Source organism: Homarus americanus, unplaced genomic scaffold, assembly GCF_018991925.1.
Source record: "Homarus americanus isolate GMGI-L3 unplaced genomic scaffold, GMGI_Hamer_2.0 scaffold15843, whole genome shotgun sequence".
NCBI lineage: Eukaryota > Metazoa > Arthropoda > Malacostraca > Decapoda > Nephropidae > Homarus > Homarus americanus.
This window is the reverse complement of record NW_024723714.1, coordinates 1-13,734: the sequence shown is the minus strand read 5'-3', so window position 1 is coordinate 13,734 and position 13,734 is coordinate 1. Positions and strand designations below refer to the sequence as shown.

At 39.7% G+C, this 13,734-nt stretch overlaps 1 protein-coding gene across 1 annotated transcript; it reads left to right on the top strand.

Moving 5' to 3' along the window:
- Positions 1–5,638: 5,638 nt before the first annotated feature.
- On the top strand, positions 5,639–11,485 carry LOC121863697 (DNA repair and recombination protein RAD54-like; the record flags this gene model as incomplete). The annotated part of the gene is made up of 5 exons (XM_042362437.1): positions 5,639–5,778; positions 7,968–8,123; positions 8,878–9,078; positions 9,754–9,947; positions 11,416–11,485. Coding segments are annotated over exons 2-5 (468 nt in total), but the record flags the coding sequence as incomplete, so codon positions are not given.
- Between the last annotated feature and the right edge of the window lie 2,249 nt (positions 11,486–13,734).

Below are 13,734 nucleotides of genomic sequence, written 5' to 3'. Positions count from 1 at the left end.
AAGACGAAAGCTAAGGTACTCCGTTGTTTCCATTTTCCCGTGTGATTTTATCAAGATATATATATATATATATATACACCCTCCTCTGTATATATACACCTTGATTTGTATTACTCTCTCTAGTCTGTACTCACCCCTGAAGATGTGAATTACACGAAAGCGCTTGGGAACTGCGTGTTTTCTTCTTTCCTTGTGGTTATCAGCATATACCTAGATCACGCGCACCTCCAGTGATTTACTTGCATATATATATATATATATATATATATATATATATATATATATATATATATATATATATATATATATATATATATATATATATATATATATATATATATATATATATATATATATATATATATATATATATATATATATATATATATATATATATATATATGTAACCGGTCGGAATTTGCTGGACTTTAATTTCTCACTTGACTTGGGGTTTATTAAAATTTAATAGATGGTAAAGGCAGTGGAAGCGCCCCTTTGAGAAAAATCTCGAACCAGCACAAGAACACTTAAATCTACTACACAAAATGAACTGTCCGTGACCCGTGGAAGGATAGTGTCTGTGACTGGGATGAATGAGACACACTGTAAAATTTAGACACTTATATTCCCTCCAACACTACAAACACAATCAAATAATGGTACACCAATATGCGCACCTCTTAACTTAAACTTTAACCACTACTCTGGGGAATAAAAGTTATACATGACATAGAAATTATTAGAAACACAGGCAACAATAAATTTAAAGTATCAAGAAATGTTAATTGCACATATGAACAGGCCTTAAGGGCTTTCACAAAATAATATCAGTCACTTAGGAAATGGTACTAAAAAATAAGAAATTAAATACTCCACAATGAATAGGCCTTAAGGGTCTTCAACAAAATAATATCACTCAACAAAATTATAGCACCCCAACAGGTGTACACTTCCTAACCTAACCTAACCGCTGCTCTGGGGAACAAGGTTATACCTGAGATCAGAATTATGAAGAATTAGAGGCATTAAAAGAATCAAATCACAGTATCACTCTGGTTCCACTTAATGGCACAAACATTCAAAAAAACACTACTATCAGAATTATTTAAGAAATATTAAACTACACACGTCAAGATAATATCAGTCTGAGGAATGGTGTTAACTACACCCGTAATAAGGAAGATAAAATGTTCCTCTAGGTATCTCCTAGAATCCTAGACTCACGGTCTCAGTGTGTGACCATTAATATACTCAGATAGCCCCAGTGTACTCCCAGTGCGTCCATGGGCAGGAAGAGAGTGAGCCAATCAGACCTTGTGCAGCTGAGAGAAACTTTAGCTTCCCGTTAGCAAGAGGGTTTCACTAGCTGCTCGGGACATGTGGGGTTGTGCACCGGAGTGGTAAGAACTGATCACCCACTGCTGATGCTGGTCCCGTGTCGTGTTAGTTGTCGGGAGCACTCGTTCACTCAAGAGATCCTTTGCTACCCCGCTAAACAGTGACAGGCCTACACTGATCGGTCCAATGGCGACAATCGCCACCCTCAATCATCAACGGCAGTCAATCTCTCGCAGTCAACTCCGGTCAACTCCAGTCAAGTGGGTTCTGACGGAAACCCTGAAATGAACTCACTGTTAGCTCTAGTTAACTTTACCACTGCCCTATCTAACCCTGTCTGAGATCGAATGAGACTTACTTGTTATACTGCAATAGCGCAGCACAGGTGACTAGGCCACGTGACTATTTCTGATGGACGCGCGGAACGTCTTGTCTGTGTGACTGCTCTCCGGGACTGGGCTAGCCAGCGTCGCGTCTCCCCAAGGCGCTAGCTTGGGCCTACGTGATATATTTTCCGCCTAACTAATAACTCCTTGGGACACCCGTAACATTATTCAGACTGCTAAACGATCTATAATAATTTCAAATTCAATAATAGTCCCTTAACTTCATGAATCGCATCATTATTAATTCGGTAAATTACATTTAATATCATATAGGCCTAGTTCCGCAGTCTCTCGCTACGAGCAGGCAGCGCTCCCTCCCCTCAGATGACCTTGAACGCTCAGTATCACTCATGGCGGGGCATTTGAAATTACTCTGAAATTTCTGGATATCACAATCGACCCCCCTAAAAAAAAGACAGCACTGTCCTCATGTGCTGAGAAAACATGCATACGACCCCCCTAAAATTTTGTTCTAAGGACTGCACCTCACCCCTTTTGCTAAATGCAGCATTCCCGTCTTCTCTTCTCTCCTTTTCTCTCCCGCTAACACTCGACCCCCCTAAAAAAGACAGCACTGCCCTCATGTGCTGAGAGAACAACTTAAAACCCACCTTCAACTCTGTACTATTCCACTCGCAGCTAGCAACTCCATTTCTTCCTAGCCCAACTCAATACCAACCAGAACATCACGCTCCTCTTTTGCCTGGCCCTTAACTAGAGAACCAATGTCAAAAAAAAAATACACAGTCCAAAACAAACATGCTCTCCTTTTGCCTGGCCCTTGAGCTAAGAGGAACCAGTGTCAAAAAAAAATACTCAGTCCATCTCCAACATGCTCTCCTTTGCCTGGCCCTTGAGCTAAGAGGAACCAGTGTCAAAACAATACTCAGTCCAAAACAAGCATGCTCTCCTTTTGCCTGGCCCTTGAACTAAGAGGAACCAGTGTCAAAAAAAATACTCAGTCCATCTCCAACATGCTCTCCTTTTGCCTGGCCCTTGAGCTAAGAGGAACCAGTGTCAAAACAATACTCAGTCCACGTCTCCGAACCTCATGCCGGCAGACCAACCCTCTGACAATGTACCAGTCCATCTTAGTGAGGCCCTGGACATTACAACCGTACTCTCAATCCCGCTCATGACAGCAACTCAATCCCGCTCATGACAGCAACTCAATCCCGCTCATGACAGCAACCACTACTCAACGCACATCTCTGACCTAACCATCTCTCCAATCCCCTCTGCCCTACTCACAACTCCTCCAACTCACCCCGTACGACCTGCCTTTTCTCATTACCATGCACCCTAAACTGTAATCGGTCGGCTTCGTCTTGTCTCTCAGCTGGAGGGCTCGATCAACCTCTCTGAACTACTTACCTCTCTGAACTACTTACGTACCCCTATTTTTCCCACTTGGACCTCACACTTCCTTGACTGCTGGACGTGTGCCTGACATTCACCCCTTGTTTCCTCCCTGAACCGTTGAATGTGTGCCTGAGACTCCCACTTGAACCTGTTTACCTGTGCTTGATAATCCCTCTTTAGGTCTCCGAACTCCTCTCTCAGCTGCACCAAGGTCCCGCGGCCGTCTCTCTTCCTCCTCACACACATCTCTATTGTCAAGCCTAACCAACTCAGTCCGGGCACAAGGATGAGCATCAGTGCGAGTTCAATCCCTACCATTGCTAACCAACACATGATGGCGTTCATTATCCCAACCACAGTACTATCAGTCACGACATTAAAAACTACGCTCTGCTACCATTTGTAACCGGTCGGAATTTGCTGGACTTTAATTTCTCACTTGACTTGGGGTTTATTAAAATTTAATAGATGGTAAAGGCAGTGGAAGCGCCCCTTTGAGAAAAATCCCGAACCAGCACAAGAACACTTAAATCTACTACACAAAATGAACTGTCCGTGACCCGTGGAAGGATAGCGTCTGTGACTGGGATGAATGAGACACACTGTAAAATTTAGACACTTATATTCCCTCCAACACTACAAACACAATCAAATAATGGTACACCAATATGCGCACCTCTTAACTTAAACTTTAACCACTACTCTGGGGAATAAAAGTTATACATGACATAGAAATTATTAGAAACACAGGCAACAATAAATTTAAAGTATTAAGAAATGTTAATTGCACATATGAACAGGCCTTAAGGGCTTTCACAAAATAATATCAGTCACTTAGGAAATGGTACTAAAAAATAAGAAATTAAATACTCCACAATGAATAGGCCTTAAGGGCTTTCAACAAAATTATAGCACCCCAACAGATGTACACTTCCTAACCTAACCTAACCACTACTCTGGGGAACAAGGTTATACCTGAGATCAGAATTATGAAGAACAATTAGAGGCATTAAAAGAATCAAATCACAGTATCACTCTGGTTCCACTTAATGGCACAAACATTCAAAAAAACACTACTATCAGAATTATTTAAGAAATATTAAACTACACACGTCAAGATAATATCAGTCTGAGGAATGGTGTTAACTACACCCGTAATAAGGAAGATAAAATGTTCCTCTAGGTATCTCCTAGAATCCTAGACTCACGGTCTCAGTGTGTGACCATTAATATACTCAGATAGCCCCAGTGTACTCCCAGTGCGTCCATGGGCAGGAAGAGAGTGAGCCAATCAGACCTTGTGCAGTTGAGAGAAACTTTAGCTTCCCGTTAGCAAGAGGGTTTCACTAGCTGCTCGGGACATGTGGGGTTGTGCACCGGAGTGGTAAGAACTGATCACCCACTGCTGATGCTGGTCCCGTGTCGTGTTAGTTGTCGGGAGCACTCGTTCACTCAAGAGATCCTTTGCTACCCCGCTAAACAGTGACAGGCCTACACTGATCGGTCCAATGGCGACAATCGCCACCCTCAATCATCAACGGCAGTCAATCTCTCGCAGTCAACTCCGGTCAACTCCAGTCAAGTGGGTTCTGACGGAAACCCTGAAATGAACTCACTGTTAGCTCTAGTTAACTTTACCACTGCCCTATCTAACCCTGTCTGAGATCGAATGAGACTTACTTGTTATACTGCAATAGCGCAGCACAGGTGACTAGGCCACGTGACTATTTCTGATGGACGCGCGGAACGTCTTGTCTGTGTGACTGCTCTCCGGGACTGGGCTAGCCAGCATCGCGTCTCCCCAAGGCGCTAGCTTGGGCCTACGTGATATATTTTCCGCCTAACTAATAACTCCTTGGGACACCCGTAACATTATTCAGACTGCTAAACGATCTATAATAATTTCAAATTCAATAATAGTCCCTTAACTTCATGAATCGCATCATTATTAATTCGGTAAATTACATTTAATATCATATAGGCCTAGTTCCGCAGTCTCTCGCTACGAGCAGGCAGCGCTCCCTCCCCTCAGATGACCTTGAACGCTCAGTATCACTCATGGCGGGGCATTTGAAATTACTCTGAAATTTCTGAATATTACATATATATATATATATATATATATATATATATATATATATATATATATATATATATATATATATATATATATATATATATATATTAACCTTAACCAGTGGGGGGGTCGCGGTCATGGCTCGAGGTGCATGATTGGGGTCGCTAGAAAAAAGGTTGGGAACCACTGTGCCATTACAACGTACAGACGACCCGCGCCTTGCACACTGGTTGATCCCGCGGCCAACTATATGCTATGTGGCTCACGCGGTTTCCGCCTGGCTTTCCTGTCTTTCTTATAATAGTGTTTGTCTCTGATGAAAACAAATAAATTCCTGAAATAAGTGAGAGAACGTAAAACAAAAGAGCATTGGACATTTATAAACTCTCTTATACAATAGTTTATATTGCAAAATAAATAGTGTTTACGGATATTAATCTCATAAGAAAGACATGTTGTACTACTTATAGACCGCCACCATTGTATGATTTACCTCTGAGTCTTTTTATGTAAATTGTCCAAAAAGGTGAAGTTTTTCGACATGTTTGAAGATGTAAAAGAGAGAGTAGACTAATCTGACGGTGCCATTTCATTACCAACAATCCCACGACTAAGGTGAGAATTAATCGTCATGTCATGTAAGATATACTGACAGCTTTGTCGGCGGTTCTTGGTCAAGTTGCCTTGCTGTTTAACATTGTTTACCTGTTACTGTCTGCACACAGGTAACTACCCTCCCACGGCCTACGTACTCTGTATACCTACATTGTTTATATTCATGCTGCACCATATTATTATTAGCATTTTTAATTAATGTCGGTGATATAAATTAGGTTTGGTTATTCAGTGAACAGCAGGACGCTGTCCAACGAATTACCCAAAAGTATCCAAAAGTATATTAAATCAGGGTAAAATCTTAACGAATATATGTTTTACATCAATAAAACCTGATTAATAATGTTTTCATTGAAATGTCAAAATAATGAAATAATAAACAGCGAAAAATGCTAAATTCCAAAGAGTCACCTATCCAAAATGGAGATATAATTACCGATGTTTCTGTTACTTTGGGGTATTTAACACAGCCGTAGGATTTACTTTTCGTTAGGTTAGGTTAGGTTAGCGAAGTGCATCACGATGAATCTGAGTTATCTCCCTTGTTCACCAACTCTTTGGAATTCAACGTTCGCCAATACTGAAAGTTTTTCGCTGTTTATTATTTCATCTTACAAATTATTTTTACAAAATTACACTAAAAATATTATTAAACATGTTTTGTGTATGTATAACAGATATTCGTTAAGATTTTACCCTTATTTGCTATACTTTTGGGTACTTTTGGGTAATTCGTGGCTCCCGCAGGAGGTATTTACCGGAATGTTGAGATAGAGAGGTCAAGGTCAGCTGTCATGGGTGTAAGTATACGACTTTTTCTCCTCTTATAATAATGTGTGGTAAAATTTTTTCTTGACAATAATGGGGGGTAAATATGCACTTTCACCTCCCACTCTGTTAGAAAGTCAAAAATATATTTTTCTATTGTATTTGTGTGTGTTTAGACCGAATATGACCTTCATTTCCGTCGGAAATTGGCTGTTTTTTATCGTTTTTTTTTTTTCCGTGGGACGTTTTTAAAAAAAAAATAATGGCTAAGCGAATAAAAAATACACCAAAACACACTAGAAAAACAAAAACCAAACCTGACCTAACCTAACTGACTCGCACCATATGATGGCATCACCTATTTCTTACCTTATTGGGCTGGTTCTTGTTCGTCGTTGGATTCTCAGATTCTTACACAATGCCGCATACAGTGTGTTTTTCTTTGCGATATTTACATTCAGTCTTGCACTTATGACACTTTACTGAGGTTGGAAGAACACCATGCGATCGAAAAAATGCTATAGTTTCTTCGTTTTTTCCCAAAACTCGCAATCAGCTCCATATAATTTAAGTGACACCCATCACAGACTTCCATGGTCGGAAATGAATTTGAATTTCAAAATATGAGACCCAAAATAAAAATCGATTTTGATTGGGCCAAAAATACCACGAATTAAACCACAAATCGTTTTAATTGGTTGCCCTCCAAAAAACGCTTTTGATTGGTCGCGTGACGTGTTTGGGAACGCATGCGCGTGATTATTTATGAAGGAGACACGCAGTCTGAGAGGTGAGGTAGGCAATAATTGGCGGAAGATTAATGGAAGAAAATAGATAAAATTTTGGTTATGCTATCTCTGTTATTATACATTTGCGACGGCAATGTAATCGATGTAAATGATCTTATAATTAGACGTCTTATTAGAATATGATAATAGATTAGTGGTAGGAATGTGGAATGTGTAAATGCAAAAATACCTAATGGGGGCCTTTGGAACTGCATGATAGACTGGCAGTATTTACCATGTAGCTATGGCAAGATATAGGTCTAATGTGTTAGTGTGTATGTGAGTCTAGAATCAGTCAGTTTGTAGTGTTGACCAACCACGGCTCTTGAGTTGAGCAATGTGTTTTTCTGATGGTTTAGACAATTTTAAGACACTTTTCTTATATGACACTTCCCTCGAAAATGAACTAACCTACTTCGGGTATTATTTTAATTTCGGATCTCCAGGGAATCTTAGGAATTTAACCCTGACCCCTCGGTTAAGTTAGATATAGTTCCTGGGTTCTGTGGCTAGGTTGGGTTAGGTTAGGTTAGGTTGGATATATAAATACAGGAATGACAAAATTAAAGTTTATCTAACCTATGCGTGGAGCTCCGCCCCCTAGATCCCCCGGTTGATTTTTTTTTATTCCAGATTCCAGAGTGTACAGTACAGTACTACGCTTCCAGTGGATGCTGGAGCCCATTAGTGTAGCTGTCATGGAGGATGGAAGGAATTGGTTAAGATCAATAGCTATGGAACACACGAGTTGCTTAGTGTAATTAGTCGGGGAAAAGTTACATTACAATGGTAAGTTTAAGAGGCCATTGTTTGCTGTGTACATTATGTTACAGTACAGTTCTGACTTGTCTAGAGTAGTGAGGTAAATTTCTAGAATGATGCTCCATTGTAAAGGAGTTTTATTGGGATCTTCATCTATATACTGTACAGGGTAACTTTTATATTCTAGGACCCAAAATGATAACTCTATATTAGGACATGCAATAAACAGGAACCTAAAGAGTTTGATCATATCATTGTGAAGGACATAAATACATTTTTGTGATTACACTTTATTCCTACCGATTTTTAGGTTACTGTTTATTGCACTTCCTAAAATGTAAAAATAATTTAAGGTTCTCAAATAAAAATATGACCCTGTATTTGTTATTTGTGATGGATGTAAATTGATGCTCATAACTGTTTGAATCATGAATAACACTAGACAGTGGTAACACACATCAGCCACTGTACCGTAATGTGGCTTTAGAACTTATTAGTTAGTGAAGATTGTTTATGATATACTCCCTGATATCTCCCATGTAACTAGTTAAGAGATAAATGAATATTTTAGTAAAAAATGGCATGTAATACTGAATATGCTGGTGTGTGTGTGTGTGAACGGAAAGATGTTAAGATGGACACTTAGACACTGATTTTAACAGATATTCATCATCATCAATGTTTTATATCCATTTCCTATGCTTCCATGGGTTAGCCACAATTTTGTTGTCAGATCCCCATTCTGCATTTAAATTAGCACTTTTGTTATCAATTTCCACAGAGGCGGAGCCATGCCCCAAGTCAGTTGCTTAAACGGAAGAATGACTGTGGTTTCACAATTGGCCCAAAAGTGGCTGTTAGCCAGTCAGATTCTAAGAGGCAAAAGGTGGCAGAAAAGGCAGGCCCAGGGCTCCTGGTCTCTCCCTATCGGGCTCCTCTTGTACCAATTGTTAATACTCCGACAGGACAAACTTCTTCTCATGTAAGATCACATCCATAGAAGTGCACCACTTCTCCTCTTAATGTATTTTTACCCAAAGTTTATCGTCTCTAGCTTATTTTACTAATGTAGTTAAAAAAGTTGTAATATTAAAGGCATGGGAATCTCCTTTTAAATTTCTGAGCAGGATCACAGACTAATGATAAATTCATTGCTGTTTTATAAAGGTAGCTATTTATGCATTTGCCTTGTATAGTACTGTATGTCTGCAACTGTGTTTAGGAATTACTATATGCAACTTTAGCCTTTTCTTGTCATCTTTTGAACTTGTACTATTATCTTAGGTATCATTTCCTCTAACTCTTTGCTGTTTATGTAGCTGTTTCTTGAGCTTCCCCAGGCTAAAGATTAATTTTTTCTCATTTGTAACACTTATCATGTACAGTCACGGTCAAAAGTCCTGTCGCCTTTTCTGCTGCTCCATGAACCCTGAGATTCAGACTCATGAACCTGAAGCAGTAGACACTGATGCATTATGATGCATTATTCTGTCCATAAATGCTTGAGATTCACGAGTCTTAATCTTGGGGTTCATGGAGCAGCAAAATCGGCAACAGGACTTTTGTTCACGACTGTGCATAGTGGGATACTGTACAGGTATAGACAGTATTTTATGTTGTTGCTGTAACTGCTAATACAAAAATTTCCTTTTATCAGGAGGATTTGATTCGGAAAATTCTCGCCAAGCCATTTAAGATTCCCATCCCTAATTATGTAAGTCGAGGATCTCGATGCTTGGGGATCCGTCGTAATGGTGTGAGGCGACCATTGCATGACCCTGATGAACCTGGTGCCCTGGTGCTTTACTCCCCGGCTGTCTTGTCCGCTCAAGAGAAGCTCACGGCCAACCTGTACGTATATCGCACTACATACTACTGTACTATTTATTGGTTGTTTTTACTGCAAGATATTTAGGATTTATCACAGTTGTTATGAGGGTCTTGACTTCAGGAATGTGCACTCAAATTCTAATTAATAATGATGAGAAGTGTTAAGAGTGTAGCCTGAAGGAATCATATATGCCAAATTAGATGTACAGGCAAACCCCGTTATTCATAGCCTTGGTATTTGTAACCCCGTTTATCCGCAATCAATTTATTGTTACCCATTTCCACTATTCGCGATGGTTGCCCCATTTATTCGCAAATTCTTGCGAGCAAAAGTTTTGAACCGCACGCCTCAACTGTAGCGTAGGACAGCGTGTGTACATATTCCTCCGTCATACACCCCCGCTCGCCTCAGTCTCTCACATGCTGGCGTGTAGTTTTGTGTAATCTCGCAGTTGTGTTTTGTGTGATCTCGCAATGCCTAAGCGACCAGCTGCTAAAACTCCCAGCAATGTTACCAAGAGATCACGTGTGGCAGTTACGTTGGACATGAAATTGGATATCGTAAAAAGACATGAACACGGAGAAGGAACGTCAGTGATTGGGCGCGTGCACGGCTTGGCTCCCTCTACGGTGCATTCTATAGTTAAAAGCGCCGACAAGATCAAGGAGATGGCCAGGTCTGCAACACCACTGACGGCTACGAAGATGACGAGATTCCGTGATGCTGAGATAGAGTATGGAGCGGATGTTGAGAACATGGATTGATGACCAGACCCAGCACCTTAAAACACCTTTATTGCAATGCATGATTCAACAGAAGGCAGTGGAGAACAACAGATTTCGGTGCAAATTGACAGCGATAATGAGAGTGAGGTGGCTGACGACCCTGACAGTGATCATGAGAGTGAGGTGGCTGATGACCTCAGCCTCCTCTCACCCCAGTAAACCTTCACCCTCTCCCCTAATGCCAACTTCAGCAAGCAAGCAACACAGCACATCAGAGGTAAATTAACAGTACGTTTAAAACTTACCTCACACACCGACACACATAAACATTCAAACACACACACACACACACACACTCAAACATGTAAAGTATACTGTACTTGTAAACATATACACCTAATAAACTCAAAGTGTTTGTTATTGATGTTTATTTGATATTATGCCCTTGTTTCTTTATCTATTTTATGTTCTATATGTATTTACATTATTTCTTATGGGAGAAATTGCTCCGCTATTCGCAATTTCGATATTCGCAATGAGTTTCATGCCCGTAACCTTTGCGATAAGTGAGGCAGCCCTGTATTTAGATGCATTTCGTTTCGTGAATTTTTATAGATTAGATAGGAAGTAACTTTTATGATCACAGCTTGATATGTGTTGTATAATATGATCTGTTTGAAAGTTTTTCTAATTATATAAGATGTAACTACAAAACTTTATTTGTTAATAGAAGTTTTTGAGTAACTTTTTTTCCTACTCTCAGGGAGAAGCAGGAAGTAGCAGTTGTGGTTGACCCAATGCTCTCTGCTGTCTTGCGTCCTCACCAGCGAGAGGTATGTAGTAATTGTCTGAGTATTTGTGTTACCCATTATATAAAGTTACTGCCATTATATTCAATTTAAATAACCCTTATACTGTACAGTATACATTTTTATGTACACACGATCAAGAAAGTATTTGTGCACATATCGCGTGAAACATTTTGACACCACAGACGATGGATATTGCAAAATGTTGTTATATCACTTGCTAGCAAAATTTCCAGCTTTATCCATAGAAAGTATTGTTATTATATGCATATTCAGAAGAAAATCGAGTAATCTTGCAAACAATGAGTAGCGTGGTTCATGTTGGTTATTTTTTTAATTTAAATTTTGCCGCTTAGTAGGAATTTATTGTGCACCCCCACGCTCATCCTGTGAGCAGCAGCACAAAAGGATTACAGAGTAGAGGTCACAAAGGGTGTGTATAACAGTCCCCAATGGTCAGGATATTATGGCATTGAATGTTAGAGTACAATACAGTATATCAAATAAATTCTATGTTTAGTTCTGTACATAGAGGGTGATTTATTTGCAACTACACGAATACTCGTACAGCCGTGTGAAGCAATATGTCTGGCCACACACTTTATTATTCACATTTGCAAGGTATTCAAACACATTGTGTGTTTGGTTCTATACATGGGAAATGATATAGCTGCGGAGTGCAAAAAAATGGATGCAATCTTAATTTGTTGGCTATAGTATTACCATTAGAGATGAAGTGTGCTATTTCACACACAGTTTGCTTGGACCTGTCCCTAAAAGGTTCTATCTTCACACACTTTACACTTAGTTTTGTCCACATCTGCTTGGTAAACAATGGATTGACTATTTCTTGTTTGAACTTGTTTACTTGAGTTAAATTCATCAACAAATTATTTCCTATTTATAGTTTTAAGGGTTCTTTTTGACAGACCCAAATTGTATTCAACAGTGTCTTTGTTAGATGTGAGTTTGGCGAGGGCATCAACTCTGTATGTTCTTTGAGGCCTATGTGAGAGGGGATCCACAACAGTTTGATCTTGACACCCCGGTCAACAAGGTATGCATATTTGTGTCTGGCTTCAGAGACAAGCACATGACAACTTGAGTTGAGGGTGTCAAGGGCAAGTAGTGAGGATAGTGAATCAGTATATATAATGCAAAATGTTGCCATGGGATGCAACCACCTGCCTTAGTGTAAACAAGCACTACAGGTATATGCATCACGCGTGTCTCAGTTCATGTTGGTCAGTCGTTGTGTGCACATCTACAGTCTACCCCGCAAGCTTTTTCCACTTGTTTTTCCATCATTGCCCAGTGTTTTGTTTTGTTTATCCCACTGGAGGTGTCCCTCATATTTTGTAAAATCTCCTATTACTTTAAATTAGTATCACGTTTTTACTGTACAGTGCTGTATTGATCATTTAGGAAATCATTGGACCCACATGGACAAAAAAAATTTTTTATCATGTGTACAGTAGATCCTCCAAAATATCTGTCACTTTAAAGTCCTTAAACTGTACAGGGGTCCCCGGGTTACGAATTGGTTCCGTTCCTGAAGACTTTGTTGAATCGGATTTGTACGTAAGTTGGAACACATGACTAAATACAGTAAATGAAAGTAAAAAATAAGTCATCAGGTAAATAAAATAATGTAAATTTCAAGTTTAACCTCGTTCGTATCGGCGGGCATTCGTAAGTCGGGGACCCTCTGTACAGTAAACTCTCTGGATAACAGACAAATTTGGCAGACATCTTGGTTGCTAAAGTGAAAAGTCTGTTAAAACCTATGTTTGACAATGTTTGCTAATCCCAATAAACATTCTGTTAGCCAGAGAGGCCGTACCGGAGTCTCAGTTTGTAAGAGTGGCCCAATCTGTAAACACCACCTCCGTTGTACTCCACTGTGTGGTCACAAACTGTTACAATATACAAGACATTTTAAGTGTACTGTATACTTGAGTGTAGTATGTAAAAAGTTACAGCGAGTGCACAATACTGTTCAGTGATTTAACCCGTAAAATGTCACATATTATACATACACGGTTAACCCCCCCACCCCCCACCCCCCAGGTTGGGTAAAGTAATACATATATATATTTTTTTTATGGCCCAAACACCCCAAAATGACCTAAGAAAACAAGAAATACTAGTAGAAGTGGCAACTCGCCTCGTTTAAAATGCTGATTGCCATTTAAATCCTGCAGGTGCAGTATTGTCAAGTCTACTGGCTCCCAGTCCTGTCACAGTACAGCATGCCCTTAAAATTCGCAGGG